Genomic DNA, 14,050 nt, shown 5'->3' on the forward strand with positions numbered 1-14,050 from the left:
GCTACCTTTTATGTCCGGTGGCAATTAATTTCATGGCTGATGAACGATAGCTAGAGCACGACTTTGATATTCTGATTCTGACGATGTGTTTGACGTCACGTTTTTGAACAAACTTTGAAACCTTTCACGTTGGTAACCAGTTTTTTCTCGCAGTCGAAACATTTTTTTTTTAGTTTAGGAGAACGACAAACCGATAACAAAAAAGAAAAAAAAAATCTATTTCTCCATTTCATTATTCGCCTCTTGGTCATACACGATATTTGATGGGCTGGCTCCCTTTTCAACCTTTTCTTTATCGAGACACACCTCAGATTTGCCGTCTTCCTCCATCGCCTCCGTCTTATTTTCACTATGAATTTCACCATTTTCTTTATTTGTAGCGGCCGCAGTCTTATTACGGTCTTGAAGTGCAATTCTGACGTCATCTCGAGGTAACAATGTCAGAACTTGGTCTGCTGAAGGATTCGTTTCCTTGGTGAGCCGTATCAATAAGAACTGGATGTTTTTTCTTTTCCTTCCGGCAATATGAGGTGGAAACCAATTGCTTAGTTTTATATTCCGTAAATTATAATCCAGAAATGGACTCTGAATTGATGAAATAAAAACATTAATTCAGCAAAATAAAAAAATTAAATAAAAAATTTTTAACTTACCATCATAAAGTATTCTGCGTATTGAAGCACAAATATCCCGCAATCGTACGAGTTATTTTGTTGAGGCACATCAAGGCATGCCGATATCATCGAGTCTTTAGTAAAGGGGTTGGTTGACGGTTTAACGGCGTCCCTTCTGAAAGCAACAATTGATTTCTCATTTGGCTTCATTTTCTTTACTTGGTGTTCCACCATTAAATACTCGCGAAGAGTCGTAGCAACTCGATTGTGTGCGCTTCCCGCCAATGAATCAAAAAATAAGATGCAAGGCCTAGAATACAAGAATAAAACATAAGAATGTCGCATGAAAAACACTACACTAAAGGCAAACTGTAAAGCATTATTAAAAGACAAAAATGAATTTGAATTACTGTTTGATAGGACCAGCAATCTCTGGCAATTTTTCTACTGGAGTGCGGTCGATTGCACATGATAATTCTTCTTCGTCGCTCTCAGCTTCGTCTCTTTCTGTGTCAACATTCAACGTAATCTGGTCATCTTTGGTCGACTAAAGAACGGATAAGAACAAGCAAACAGAACAAATTGGTTCGTTTATCATGTCGACTCGTTTAAACTAATAAAGGCAGACATCAATACCTTTGAATTTGAGTTAACAGGCGTAACTGTGGTATTTCCTATGTGAAACGATTCACCGTTCACGGCCACAAATGACCTCTGTAAGTCGGCGGTTGTTTTCTTGGAGTATGTTTGTTGGGGGCGAAGTTTGATGGGTTGATTGTCTATGGCGGTCACCGGTCCTGATAACCAAGGAAAACAGACAATGGCTAGAAACCAATGGTTACGCTCGTTGATGGGTATCACGAGATAATCCTTTTCAAAAATGTCCACTTTCTTTGTCCACGATTTAACTCTCGAATGACGTTTCTCCTTTATCGAAAGGGAATCGTCATCTTCAATTGGATGTTTCCTGCGTAAATTCATCTCTAGAGTAATTACACTTCAAAATGGTTGTTGTAATAGATTAAGAGCTTGTACCGTCCATTGACTTTGGGTGGGCGAGTCGTTAACCTTTGGTAGAAAAACGATGAAAATACGTGGCATTTCTTCTTCAGACTTTCATCAATTTTAGTACTGAAAACGTATCGAAGATAAAAGTCGATGATACTGCAAAAGAAAAACAAAGCAAATAGTTAAAGGTAATTACAGAAAAAGACAACGGTGCAATGCCAAATTTACCTGTCATTTAGTAGATTGTCCTGATTTAAACAAGCATAATCTTCAGTGGTTACTGAGAAGCGGTCGGGTCCATCCGACCAGGAAAACATTGGAGTCACTGGCAAAACAGTTCTTGCGAGAGATTTACTGGATCCCCTGGTTATTCGTATCTAGAAGAGAATGAAGACTGATTTTAGGCACAAATTCGGCTTTCAACTATACGAAGTACACACTTAACCAATAGCGTAGTTATTGGTATTAGCATTACGACTACTTACTTCAACTTTGCTAGTGTCGTCTTTGCCACCATTCAGTTGCGTTTCAGTTGTCGAAACACTCGTTTCTGCTGATACAGCAGTGGTCGCGGGGAGACGTTTAAGCGCATCACGAACTTCTGGGGGTGAGGAAATAACCAAGAGCCGGTTGGCCTCGGCCTGATTAATTTCGTTGTAAACACCTTGAGGAACGAAGACTTGTTTGATTGCGTTCTTCGCTGCATCGTCCAACCCATCGGGCAGCAGTGTCAATCGTTTTTTATTTTCGTCTTCGCTAGCAGAATCCCAATATGGGCCACTTTTGGGTAACCCTAATTTTGTTGAAAGCTGGCGACACCAGCTTGGACCAACATTTAGGAAGATGACTTGAAGCTTTCGGCTGAAAAAAGCGTCCACTTTTAATAGTTGCTGACTTGGGATAGCTACATTGACGCAAACAGCATTTTTTTCTGATGGCCCATCGTGGTTGTGAAAAACTGGAGCTTGCAGCATAATTCCTTCGGATGAGAATAACACACGTCCCACTGGAGTAATCTTATATGATCCAATACGAACAGATCGGCAGTTTACGGCAAAGAAAGGTCCATTCAATCCACCTTCTTTCCAACGGAGCAAATCACTAGATCCAATTTCCTCTTCTGCATCAATAGGCAAATCCATTGAGACACCATTTAAAGGTTCACCTAGAAGAAAAACAAAGAATTTAAAAGAAACAAAAAGTAAGATAAATTAATAAGAAAAACCAGCAGAGGAAATAAATGTGTTTAACTAACATTCTTTAATATTTGGCTGTTCTTGAATCACAATTGAAGGTTTAACATCCAATTTTTCAGTTGATTTGTCGGTACCATCACATTTGAGTTTTTTGGTTTCCTGAAAGGAGTCATCATCTTCATCGCTACTCAGTGTTACACACTGTGGCTCCTCAAATTTGGCTCTACTCTGTCTTGAAGGTTGAGCATTTTGAGTCCGAGTGCGTCGGTAGCCATATGATGAATCATTTGACATCTGAGAGATTCCGGATGATTTGTTTCCAGGTAATGACTTAAGATTTGAAGTGAGAGGTACCGTTTTTTCTTTTTCAAAGACGCGCATGCACCTCATACATTTATTAGTGGAAACCAAATGTCCACAGTGGGGGCAATTAGCACTATCTGGATCTGGTGATTGCCCACTGCATTTCTCTTCTGAATTTGTCTCTTGTTTACCCTGTACAAAAACACAGTTTACTTGTAATAGAAAATGTAAAAAAAGAAACAAAAACTTACTGTGATCCCAAGTTTCTGAGTGGATTTTTGATTGATCACTTTGTGACCAACCTGTTTTCTGTATTCTTGAAGTGTTATCTTCTTGATGCCCTTACTATTTGAGTTATGTTTCAGTAGTTTCGGTTGAATGTTTTCAGAAACTAAAACAGCCTTAATCTCCGGTACCGAAACTGACCGCTGGTTTGAATTGACACTAAGTTCGGACTTGGAACTCGATTCCCCCATACTAATTATAAAATCTCAACCATCTGGACTGAATATCAACAGTTCTACGTCAGTATGATTTCATCCTGATTTACCTGTCACATGTGCTATCCGAAAAGTACATTTACCTATGAAGGCTATGATATATGACTTCGTTAGATCTGTGCAGTACCAGCAGTATTGACTGTCGTCTCATGTGCTCTCCCGTTTCAACTAAACTAAACCAGGTAGGCCAAGTAACGACAAAATACTTAGTGGCAAGTGGCGCTATGGTACCCCAAACAATATATTTGAATTGAATAATTATTTCAGAAATGAATGATATAAAACTACATAAGATAATTAATTTCCTTAAATTTATTGAATTTTAAAATGGATAACTTTGAAAAGCCATAGGCCTATTTTACATTTAATGAAAACATTTGCGAAATACTTTCGAATCAAAGGATAGATGGCGTGTAAAGACTCCCAAACTTGTTTATCCATGCATTGCAAAATTTCCTCTGGTGAGTGACGCAGATGAATTCAATTTAGGAACAACATAGTTGGAAAGAAAGAACAATTTACCTGTTTTCTATCTCATTGAAACGTTGTAGCATTGTTTGGTTTAAGGTGCAATCGTTGTTTTTCTTCTTCAAAAAAGTATTCAGCAAGCAATTAAAACATGTCGGACAGCGAAGATAGTAATTTTTCCGATAGGAAGGAAGCCCTCAGTGATGCTGAAAGTTCGGTATGGTTTACACATTTCCATTTTACTTGACGAAATCTAACCTTTAAATTTTGAAGGATAATGACTCTGGTGGCCGTAGTCACAAAGCAGTAAACAAGAAATCTCTGAAAAAAGACAAATCCAAAAAGAAAAAGAAAAGGGATAAAGGTGCAAAAAAAAGTAAACGCCATAGAGGCAGTGATTCAGAAGAAGAAGAAGATGACGAAGAAGTTGAAGAGGAAGAAGAAGATGAAGATGAAGAAGAAGTTAATGGAGGAAGAAGAAAGCGAAAGAAGAGTGATAGATTTGGTGGTTTTATTCTGGAGGAAGCAGAAGTCGATGATGAGGTTGAAGATGAAGAAGAATGGGAAGATGGAGCTGAGAACTATGGTCTGGTAGGAAACGAAGTTGACGAAATGGGGCCCACAGCGAGAGAAATTGATGGGAGACGCAGACAACAGCAAATGTGGGAGTAAGTTGTAGATAAACACAAGCTTTAACACATTTTATCCAAAGTATTAACAATACATTTTCTCTCTACAGTAGTTCAAAAGAAGAGGAAGTAGAGGAATATTTTCGAAAGAAATATGCAGATGAAGCTACTGTTACTAGACACTTTGGAGATGGTGGTGAAGATATGACTGATGAAATTACCCAGCAAACTTTGCTACCTGGAGTCAAGTACTGTATTTAATATTTTTTTTTTTTTAAGGAAAGAGTTAACTTACAATTCTTATTTCAGAGATCCAAATCTGTGGATGGTCAAGTGCAGATTGGGAGAAGAGAAGCAAACAGTATTTCAACTGATGAGAAAATTCATTGCTTACCAATTCACAGAAGAACCATTGCAAATCAAATCAATTGTGTCTCCTGAAGGCGTCAAGGGATATATCTATGTTGAAGCTTTCAAACAAACCCACGTTAAGCAGGCGATTGACGGTATCGGTAGCCTTCGCATGGGTCTCTATGCCCAGCAGATGGTCCCAATCAAGGAAATGACCGATGTTCTACGAGTTGTAAAAGAACAGAGTGTAATGAAGCCCAAATCATGGGTTCGTCTGAAGCGAGGCATATTCAAGGATGATATTGCCCAAGTTGATTATGTGGATGTAGCTCAAAATCAGGTTCATCTAAAATTGATCCCACGAATTGACTATAGCAGGCCACGTGGAGCTCTACGAACTGCTCAATCTGATGCAGAAGCAAAGAAAAAACGCAAAATTCGTCCACCGTTAAAACTGTTTGATCTGGAAGCTATCAGAGCAGTCGGCGGAGAAGTTACAAGTGATGGCGATTTCCTTATTTTTGAGGGGAACCGATACTCCCGTAAAGGTTTTCTTTACAAAAATTTTTCTATGACCGCGATCCTTGCCGATGGTGTTAAACCTACATTGATTGAACTCGAGCGTTTTGAAGAGGCTGTAGAAGGGGTTGACATGGCCGTAAGTGTTATTCCAATTGTTTTTTATTTTTAATATTTAGGTCCTTTTCTGTCGTTAACTCATAATATAATTCTTATCTAGGTTCGAATTGTATCGGGTAAAGAAGAAGCAACCCATAATTTTGCTACAGGAGACGCTGTCGAAGTTTGTGAAGGTGAACTTATTCATCTCCGTGGAAAAATTGTGGCCATTGATGGCAATAAAATCACGGTCATGCCGAGACACGAAGATCTCAAGGACCCCTTGGAGTTTCAGGCTCACGAGTTGAAAAAGTATTTCTCGATGGGTGACCATGTTCGCGTCATTGCCGGCCGCTACGAAAACGATACAGGACTCATTGTTCGTGTTGAGGACAACATGGTTGTACTCTTTTCAGATCTTACAATGCATGAACTTAAAGTTTTGCCCAGAGACCTACAGTTGTGCTCTGACATGGCAACAGGAGTCGACTCCATGGGCCAGTACCAGTGGGGTGATCTGGTTCAACTTGACGCCCAGTCTGTTGGTGTTATCGTTCGATTGGAGCGGGAAAATTTCCAAGTATGTCTTGAACGATTCTCACACTTTCAGAGATCTAACTCTTGTTTTTTTATTTCATTAGGTTCTAAATATGCACGGAAAAGTTGTAGCAGTCCGACCGCAAGCTCTACAACGTCGTAAAGAGAATCGCCAAGCCGTAGCGTTGGATTCCGAGCAAAACACCATACAACGAAAGGATATTGTTAAAGTGATCGATGGACCTCATTCTGGTCGTCAAGGAGAAATCCGTCATCTTTATCGCAACTTCGCGTTCCTTCACTCCCGAATGATGCTTGAGAATGGTGGCATATTCGTTTGTAAAACTCGCCATCTTGTATTGGCCGGCGGTAGTAAAGGTGCTGCTTCAGGTTCACCAGCAGTATCGAGTTTGGGCTACATGTCACCCAGAATTTCTTCACCCATGCACCCGAGCGGAGGAGGAGGCGGGGGAGGGGGAGGAGGTGGAAGAGGCGGTGGACGTGGAGGAGGAGGTGGTCGTGGAGGTGGGGGTGGTGGATTTGGACGAGGTGGAAGAATTGGGCGAGATCGAGATTTGATTGGAAAGACCATTAAAGTTACACAAGGTCCATACAAAGGTCACATCGGAATTGTCAAGGTAAATTTTTGAAAACGTGTTTTTTCCCCTCTAGGAAAAGAATAAAGCATCTTCTTTTTTCATCCTTTCAGGACGCAACAGATTCAACAGCCCGCGTCGAATTACATTCTAAATGTCAAACAGTATCCGTTGACCGAACTCGAATTGCCGTTGTTGGAGGACCCTCCAAATCTGGCGCTGTTTCTACGTACAGCCAAACTCCTGCTTCACAGGCTGAAGGCCGTGATACACCCATGTATGCTTCTGGATCTCGTACTCCGATGTATGGATCACAAACTCCACTGTACGATGGTTCACGTACTCCTCACTATGGTGGTATGACACCTTCTCATGATGGATCCCGTACACCTGGACAATCCGGAGCTTGGGATCCAACCGTTACCAATACACCTGCTCGATCGACCGACTATGGAGATTTGGACAATTGGGATGATCAGTCTCCTTCGCCAGCCTATAACCCGGCGACTCCTGGGTCAGCCTACCATGTTGACACTCCACAAGGACCCTACACCCCTCACACACCAGGAACATCCTACGGTTCAGATCACACTTATTCACCCTACCAGCCCAGTCCGAGTCCGGCACCTTATCAAGCCTCACCGAGTCCATCCGGTTATGCTCCGACTCCTAGCCCAAGTACTGGGTTGCCATTCCATCCATCACCTGGAATGGCTTCAAGTTATACATCGCCATCTCCCATGAGTTATAGCCCTATGACTCCGGGTGTAGCTCCGTCACCTCTCAATCCTCAGACACCAGGGGCCGGAATGGATTCGTTGTCTTCTCAGGACTGGTATACCACCGACATAGAAGTACGTTTCAAGGATTCGCATAGTGATGCGGGACTCTCGGGACAGGTAATATTATTGATACTTCATATTAATTCATTTTCTTTTTCACTTAATAAATTAATATTTTTTAATGTGTAATTTTAGAGTGGTATCATCCGTGGCATATCTGGTGGTATGTGCTCTCTTTTCTTACCGGCCGAGGATCGAGTTGTAACAGTTGCTGGGGAGTTGTTAGAGCCCATCGTGCCAAGTCGGCGAGATCGAGTCAAAATCATTTTGGGAGAAGAAAGAGAAAGCTGTGGCCAGTTGCTTTCTATCGACCACCAAGAAGGCGTTGTTAAACTAGAATCTGGCGACGTTCGAATGTTCCAGCTGCGGTACCTTTGCAAGATGACGGCACGATAAAATGACCAGTTGCGTATTTGCGGGCCCCGACTTTACTTGGAACAAACAAACAAAATTCTTCACTTTCATTTGGGCTAGAAATTCACTGTAGCTTTGATGAGTTATATTGACGAGGGAACTTCAGAATGAAATGCCAATCGTTTTCATGTAACTGCTTGAAATAGTACGGATGAATACATGAAGTTTTCGAATACGGATAATAAGCAGTTTCCCATACATTCACATTGATTTTTAAACTCGAAAATTAAAAAAAACGGATAACAACGTAATTTATTTATAACAAAATTTATGAGCATTGCGTATAGGTAGTAACAACATTTCCGATCTTTTGAGTAACTGTTTTACATCCTGTCCCCTGATGTAAATCATCTGTGAAACCAAACATGGAATCCATATTATCAAATTGCATATCCATTCCACCAAACATATCATCATCATCCTATATAAATTTTAAAAAAGAAACATTTGGTAAGTTAGAATAAAAATATTTTGCTTAGTTTAATAAAACTTGCATTAAAAATGTTGCCAAAATTGAACATTGAGTCTGCTTTCTTTTGATGCTTTTTGTTGGTTGGAGAATGAAACTTGTGATGGAAGTCTCCAAAATGCTGATCAAACTGCATCATAAAATCATCGAAATTGAAGTTGTAAGCAAACTTTGAATGTTGATTCCCATTGTTTCTTGTGCCCTCTGCACCAAAATCATCATATTGTTTCCTTTTCTTGGGGTTGGAGAGTATTTCATAAGCTGTAAAATACATAGCAACAACAGAAATGAAATCTTAGTTTGTTAATTTTGAGGCCAAAAAATGCAAAACAAATGTTACCTTCAGCAATATCTCTAAACTTTTCTTCAAATGCTGGATTTTTGTCAGGGTGATATTTCAGGGCAAGTTTGCGAAAAGCTTTCTTGATTTCCCTTTCTGTTGCCTTGCTATCAACTCCTAGAATATCGTAGTAATTGCTGCCACCGATAGCTTCGATTGAATGTTTGGAAATATGTACAAGAAGAATAACAAACGAAGTTATGCAAATGAGTTTTCTCATGATCACTCAACAAAAGGAACAAGAAAACAAGGAACTCAACAAGGAAAAATGGAGATATCACTGCGAAAATGATAACGTGGATTATTTTGCGTACCTCGAAAGTTCTTATAGTCGAAATTGACTACGTATTTTTTAAATGTTTTTTTATTTATGAGTTGGAATGTGTTCATTCGTCTAGAAGATTGAAGATGCTCCTCCCCTTTATTGCGCAACATCACCTTATCCTTGGGCACATTAGCCGATTAACTATTACACTTCTCTAGGTTAGGTATATTATAAAATTTTGAATAGCTGAATTTCAGGAATAATTATTTAACAACACGATTAAAATAACTTAGATATTTTGTTATTAATTTTGTATTAAACGCAAGGGTGCGTTTTGGAAATGCATGTGTTGATGAACGGGCGATAGATGTCTCCCTCAAGCTTCTTTTCCGACGCATCAAGACAAGGAATTCTCAATCTGCGACGACTACCAGACGACGGTAGGCGATGAAATGCATCGTCCTGAAATCTGAAGCCAATTGCGTTCTTCTCGACTAAAATGGACAAAAATTGAATTCATCTTCCAACGCTAACTTTTCTGTTGTTGAAGAAAAGACGAAGGAAAACGGAACTTAACAGGAGCGTGTGTCGAACCACGCGGAAAGCATCATCACAACTCCCCAGTGCTCTCGAGAGAAACCCCAGGGCTTGCTCAATCGACTAGTCTCTGGCTAGACTTGCTTGCTCTTTGTGCCAGCGCCATTTTGATGTGCGCTGTCACCAAGTCATGGCTCTGCATGGTGTGTTTGCCAATGACCTCCAATTCGGCAAAGGCGTCGATTCTGATCAAGCTCAAGATGATGAAAGGTTTGAGTATATTCCTATCCTACCCTCCCTTCTCTGCCCTTCCACTTGCTTTCCAAACATCCGATTCTTAGAACAAGGCCTCGATGGATTGTCGAAAAGAAACAAGATTTTCTCCTCGAATTATGGAATTAATTTTCTTGATTTCACTTGGTTGATCAGTTTCTTAATTGCTGGTTATCGAAACTCCGTTAGTTTGGATAGTTAGGACTCTTGTTAAGTTTGTTCTTTATCATCTCCGTCGTTGCCAGTCCATCTTTTTTTTATTATTTTATTTTTCAACTCAAGCAATGAATGAAAATGCTTTACATTTAAGAGCATGTTCTACTAAGTAATTTGACAGGAAAATAATCGAAAGAATTTTATGTTTAACTCCGTTTCAGAATGAAATTCTCAATTTCGGCTGGTTTTCACGTATCACGCGATGGTCACGTGATCCATTATGCATGCCCTTCTTTTCACTATCACTCCTTACACTTAAAAATATTCCCTCGACTTGCGTCTGTGGAATGATAATGACATCCCGTTATCTCTTTTTCCTAAATTTTAACAACAGTTGGTTATTTCTCTAAAGTAATGTGAAGCTCTAATGGAAAGGAAAGAGATAAAATGATGGTCTTTATGCTACAATATGGAATGATGTGTACCAGGCCCAGAATGAAATTTAATTTTAGTTCATCTTCTTGTTAGGGATAACGTAGATGATGCAGATTTAGAGGAAGGCGAAATCGCTTCTGACGATGAAGAAGTCCCCCAAGAAGATAAAAAGAAAGAAGACAAAACGGAGGTTAAATCTACGGCGAATAAAGGCGATGTGGCCAAGGAAGATTTTAAAACGGTAACACTTAACCAAAGCGAGAGACAGGATTCTCTCAACTTTAAAACTACAGGAGCCAATGCCGAAAAACGACGAGATAAACGGGCGCCATCTAACACCAACAGCAGCCGGACACGCAAACGAGCAGGAGAAGACGACGTGCCTAGTCACCGGGATTCCCATGTATGTTCCGTTTAGAATTCAACTTTATAACTCAAACAACTAATCTTTTAACATTTTTAATTAGCGCAAACGACGACGGACACAGGAAGCAGATAACGAAGACGTTGATGATGGAGAATATGACAACGTGAATGCACGGGGGCATTCGCCGATCGAGCGGCTTCAGAGATATGGCGGAGGTGAATCAGCTGGAAGCGACTACGAGGATAACAATATGAGCTCAGTTCGTCGTCAGCGGGGAAATGATGCGAGATCCAGAAGAAACAGCCCGCCGAGACGAAGACCCGCCAGTGGTGGTGGTCGGGATCGTGGAGGTGATAGAAGGCGACCGGAACGGGATCGTTCCGAGAGAGATCGAAGAGCAGCAAAGAACAATCCTCCTCAATCCAACATGTCCTCCAATAAAATGAAAGAGGAATCCATCTGCGCATTTTATATGGAGGGGAAGTGCTCAAGAGGAAATGATTGCCCCTACTCTCACGCCGCCCTTCCACCCCGCAAAATGGAACTTTGTAAATTCTATTTGATGGATTGCTGTGCCAAAAAGGAAAAGTGTCTTTACCTTCACAAAGACTTTCCTTGCAAGTTTTTTCACACAGGTTAGTTTAATTTTTATACATTTTGTTCTATTGTCAGAAGTAATGAACCATTTTTATGTACAATTTTATTTAGGCAAAAAGTGTCGACACAGTGCGGAAGAGTGCAAATTTAGCCATGAGCCACTCTCGGAAACAATGCGGGCAATCTTAATCAAGCACATTGAAACAGCACCTCGAGAAATTCTCGGCGATTTTCCCAGACTCACTCGCGAAGAAACTATTCAGGTACAAGTCTTATTTGACAATTCATCGAGTGTTTTGTAATAACGATATTTATTGACTTCATCAGGCCATCGACCACTTCTCACCACTACCCAATGGGCGTGAAAAACGGCCTCATGTTCCAGTTCTGTTCGACCAGGCTGGAAACCAATCAACCGGTGGGAATACCAACAAAACTGAAACCGTTCAAAAAGATGCCAGTAGACATCACAACCATGCACAGCTAGCAGAAAGAAACGACGATTGCACCCGTCGAGTAGCTTTTTATCAGGATTCGACCGTGACAGAAGCAGAGCACGGTCGCGGAGAACAGCCGGAAGAGAACAGCCGAAGTATCTGGTTCGGTCAGTTGCGGCAAGAAAGGACGAACGAACGGAGTAATTCCCAAAATCCAGTTGATGAATTACCGAGAGAAAAGATCGAGGAGCAACACTATTCTCCACCAGCAACAGCAGTCAAGGAAGAGGAACGACAACAACCTGTTGATTATTTATCAAAGCTTCCAGCCAGACAGCGCCAACTCTACCGTCGCATCCAACAGCAACAGCGGGAACCAGCTTCTACCCAAGAAGGATTAGATCCACGGAATGAGAAAAATTCCATGGACGACAAGTGGTATTCCAGCGACGAAGAAGAGACAAGCGAATCCATTACCGACCTTTTAAAAAGCATCCGACAAAAACCTGAAGTACACGACGACAAAGAAGGTTCAGCTCCTGCGCTTACCAATTTGAATTTAACTTCGCTGGAAAACATCAACGTGGCTGAAATCGCCAAAGCCCTGTCATCTTTGCAGCAAAATCAAACTTCATCAGGCGAGTATGGTGGTAGCTCTTCGGGTCCGGAATCCACCAGCAGGAGAGATCCTCGCACGCGTGACCCTCGTGTGCGAAGTAGCGCCCAAGTATCAACCTCCAGTGTAGGAATGGGTGACATTGACCTTCGGGTCTCTGCAACGTCTCGCCAAGACATTGATTTGAGATTAGACAACCGAATAACTGCGGATGTAGATCTACGAAGTGGCCTGGTGCCACCACTCGGAAATCTTGATGACATCGGATCCTCTGACGTTGATCTCAGGCGCCTCTCCTTACCTTTCAAGTCGGCACCAGTCCACAAGCCGGCTCCCGAGATAGAAGCCTCCATCACCACTCGACCTCCAATGGAATATCAAGTGTGGCTGGTTGATTACATCCCACTCGATTACAGTCTCATACGAGTGCAGGCCAATTGGGCTCATTTAGATCCACGCCAGCAAAAGGGAAGTGCTTTTGTACGTGATTTTACAAGCACCGACCCTCCTGCAATACCACTCGGCCCGGCTAGTCCTGATCCTGTTCCCGTTGCAGCTCCCATCCGGCATTATGAGCCAGAACCATCAACTTACAGCCCCCTACGAGCGGCTCCAAATGATCCGCGGGCTCGGGATCCACGCCGTGTAGCTGCCCCACAGTCACATCAGACGTCGATGCTCCCAGATAAGCGAGGCATTTCCGGAGGTGTTGGACTACTAGGAGCTGCTCCACCGGGTATGCTTCCTTTACTACCGAAAGGAAGTTCTCTAGATATTTTGCCGCAAGAAACGTCTTACGCTAACTTCCGGAACGTCAACCCATCTTACGGCGATCGGAATGCTAGTGATGAATTGAATCAGCCATCACGACAGGTCGAAAACCGTCGGGATCCGCGCCAACGGGATCCACGCCAACAAAAGAACTCGCCAGCTATTGCCGACTCGTCGGAGAGATCGTACACCCCTCCTCCGAATGAGCGAGTCTTCCGTTAAGCTCTTATGATTTATATGTGGGACGCTCCAATCGAACTTGTGTATTTTGTTGAGTGAATTAGTTGAAAGGGTCTTGACATTTGCTTAAGAATATTTGGCTGAACCATTTCTATACTTGGATTGTTCGGAACTGTACAGCGATATAATGTTCTACGCTTGATTGGATCACAATTCCACCGTGTCTCATTTGTTTGATATACACATAATCATTATCCGATCAACGATTATGGCATTGTTTTTTCAGTCCTCTGATGAAAAGCCATTATTTCATTTCATACTCGTTTTATCCGCTAAATTACCAGGATTTTTCTCGATTTAATATGTTCATTTTTGATGTTGATAACATGTATTGGATCCTGTAGACTTAGATAAGCAATCTGTACAATCCGTGAGAAGGTAACCATACACTTTTATTACTACCTACTACTTTTATTACTGCACCAAATTGCGTTTCTATCTTGCTTTCATTGATTTTGGATTACGTATGAT

General features: G+C 41.4%; 4 protein-coding genes across 6 annotated transcripts; 2 read left to right on the forward strand and 2 right to left on the reverse strand.

The window, feature by feature from the left end:
* Positions 1-194: 194 nt before the first annotated feature.
* On the reverse strand, positions 195-3,791 carry LOC124194282 (sentrin-specific protease 6-like). Of its 3 annotated transcripts, XM_046588417.1 has the most exons (11): positions 3,672-3,788; positions 3,373-3,598; positions 3,173-3,313; positions 2,878-3,112; positions 2,108-2,787; positions 1,851-1,999; positions 1,650-1,778; positions 1,251-1,581; positions 1,025-1,161; positions 654-924; positions 195-585 (listed from the first exon to the last, which is right to left on the reverse strand). In XM_046588417.1, the coding sequence occupies exons 1-11, from the start codon at positions 3,698-3,700 to the stop codon at positions 217-219; spliced, it is 2,697 nt and encodes an 898-aa protein (XP_046444373.1). In that variant the 5' UTR covers positions 3,701-3,788; the 3' UTR covers positions 195-216. The 3 variants fall into 3 exon arrangements, with proteins under 3 accessions (XP_046444373.1, XP_046444356.1, XP_046444364.1); XM_046588400.1 differs by having other exon boundaries at positions 2,878-3,313; positions 3,672-3,790; XM_046588408.1 differs by having other exon boundaries at positions 2,878-3,313; positions 3,373-3,791.
* Positions 3,792-4,051: 260 nt separating this feature from the next.
* LOC124194268 (transcription elongation factor SPT5-like) lies at positions 4,052-8,255 on the forward strand. Its single transcript, XM_046588379.1, has 8 exons — positions 4,052-4,306; positions 4,363-4,757; positions 4,829-4,966; positions 5,028-5,727; positions 5,809-6,267; positions 6,329-6,862; positions 6,934-7,719; positions 7,798-8,255. The coding sequence occupies exons 1-8, from the start codon at positions 4,241-4,243 to the stop codon at positions 8,056-8,058; spliced, it is 3,339 nt and encodes a 1,112-aa protein (XP_046444335.1). The 5' UTR covers positions 4,052-4,240; the 3' UTR covers positions 8,059-8,255.
* Positions 8,256-8,310: 55 nt separating this feature from the next.
* On the reverse strand, positions 8,311-9,354 carry LOC124194314 (dnaJ homolog subfamily B member 9-like). Its single transcript, XM_046588457.1, has 4 exons — positions 9,200-9,354; positions 8,886-9,035; positions 8,571-8,806; positions 8,311-8,497 (listed from the first exon to the last, which is right to left on the reverse strand). The coding sequence occupies exons 1-4, from the start codon at positions 9,318-9,320 to the stop codon at positions 8,345-8,347; spliced, it is 660 nt and encodes a 219-aa protein (XP_046444413.1). The 5' UTR covers positions 9,321-9,354; the 3' UTR covers positions 8,311-8,344.
* A 127-nt stretch (positions 9,355-9,481) lies between these two features.
* Positions 9,482-13,984, forward strand: LOC124194276 (zinc finger CCCH domain-containing protein 4-like). Its single transcript, XM_046588388.1, has 5 exons — positions 9,482-9,957; positions 10,645-10,954; positions 11,019-11,553; positions 11,627-11,778; positions 11,843-13,984. The coding sequence occupies exons 1-5, from the start codon at positions 9,878-9,880 to the stop codon at positions 13,559-13,561; spliced, it is 2,796 nt and encodes a 931-aa protein (XP_046444344.1). The 5' UTR covers positions 9,482-9,877; the 3' UTR covers positions 13,562-13,984.
* Positions 13,985-14,050: the final 66 nt, after the last annotated feature.

This window comes from Daphnia pulex, chromosome 1 (genome assembly GCF_021134715.1).
Source record: "Daphnia pulex isolate KAP4 chromosome 1, ASM2113471v1".
Classification (NCBI taxonomy): domain Eukaryota; kingdom Metazoa; phylum Arthropoda; class Branchiopoda; order Diplostraca; family Daphniidae; genus Daphnia; species Daphnia pulex.

Excerpts from the sequence above, each read along its gene's own strand:
- LOC124194282 (XM_046588400.1), bottom strand. The coding sequence starts at position 3,700 with ATGTACTTTTCGGATAGCACATGTGACAG. Across the intron at positions 3,599-3,671 it reads TCGGATAGCACATGTGACAG|TATGGGGGAATCGAGTTCCA; the intron begins GTAAATCAGGAT and ends TTTTATAATTAG. Across the intron at positions 2,788-2,877 it reads ACAGCCAAATATTAAAGAAT|GTGAACCTTTAAATGGTGTC; the intron begins GTTAGTTAAACA and ends TTTTTCTTCTAG.
- LOC124194268 (XM_046588379.1), top strand. The coding sequence starts at position 4,241 with ATGTCGGACAGCGAAGATAGTAATTTTTCCGATAGGAAGGAAGCCCTC. Across the intron at positions 4,307-4,362 it reads TCAGTGATGCTGAAAGTTCG|GATAATGACTCTGGTGGCCG; the intron begins GTATGGTTTACA and ends TAAATTTTGAAG. Across the intron at positions 6,863-6,933 it reads GTCACATCGGAATTGTCAAG|GACGCAACAGATTCAACAGC; the intron begins GTAAATTTTTGA and ends TCATCCTTTCAG.
- LOC124194314 (XM_046588457.1), bottom strand. The coding sequence starts at position 9,320 with ATGTTGCGCAATAAAGGGGAGGAGCATCTTCAATCTTCTAGACGAATG. Across the intron at positions 9,036-9,199 it reads CGACTATAAGAACTTTCGAG|CTATCGGTGGCAGCAATTAC; the intron begins GTACGCAAAATA and ends ATTCAATCGAAG. Across the intron at positions 8,807-8,885 it reads GTTTAGAGATATTGCTGAAG|CTTATGAAATACTCTCCAAC; the intron begins GTAACATTTGTT and ends TGTATTTTACAG.
- LOC124194276 (XM_046588388.1), top strand. The coding sequence starts at position 9,878 with ATGGCTCTGCATGGTGTGTTTGCCAATGACCTCCAATTCGGCAAAGGC. Across the intron at positions 9,958-10,644 it reads CAAGCTCAAGATGATGAAAG|GGATAACGTAGATGATGCAG; the intron begins GTTTGAGTATAT and ends TCTTCTTGTTAG. Across the intron at positions 10,955-11,018 it reads CTAGTCACCGGGATTCCCAT|CGCAAACGACGACGGACACA; the intron begins GTATGTTCCGTT and ends ATTTTTAATTAG.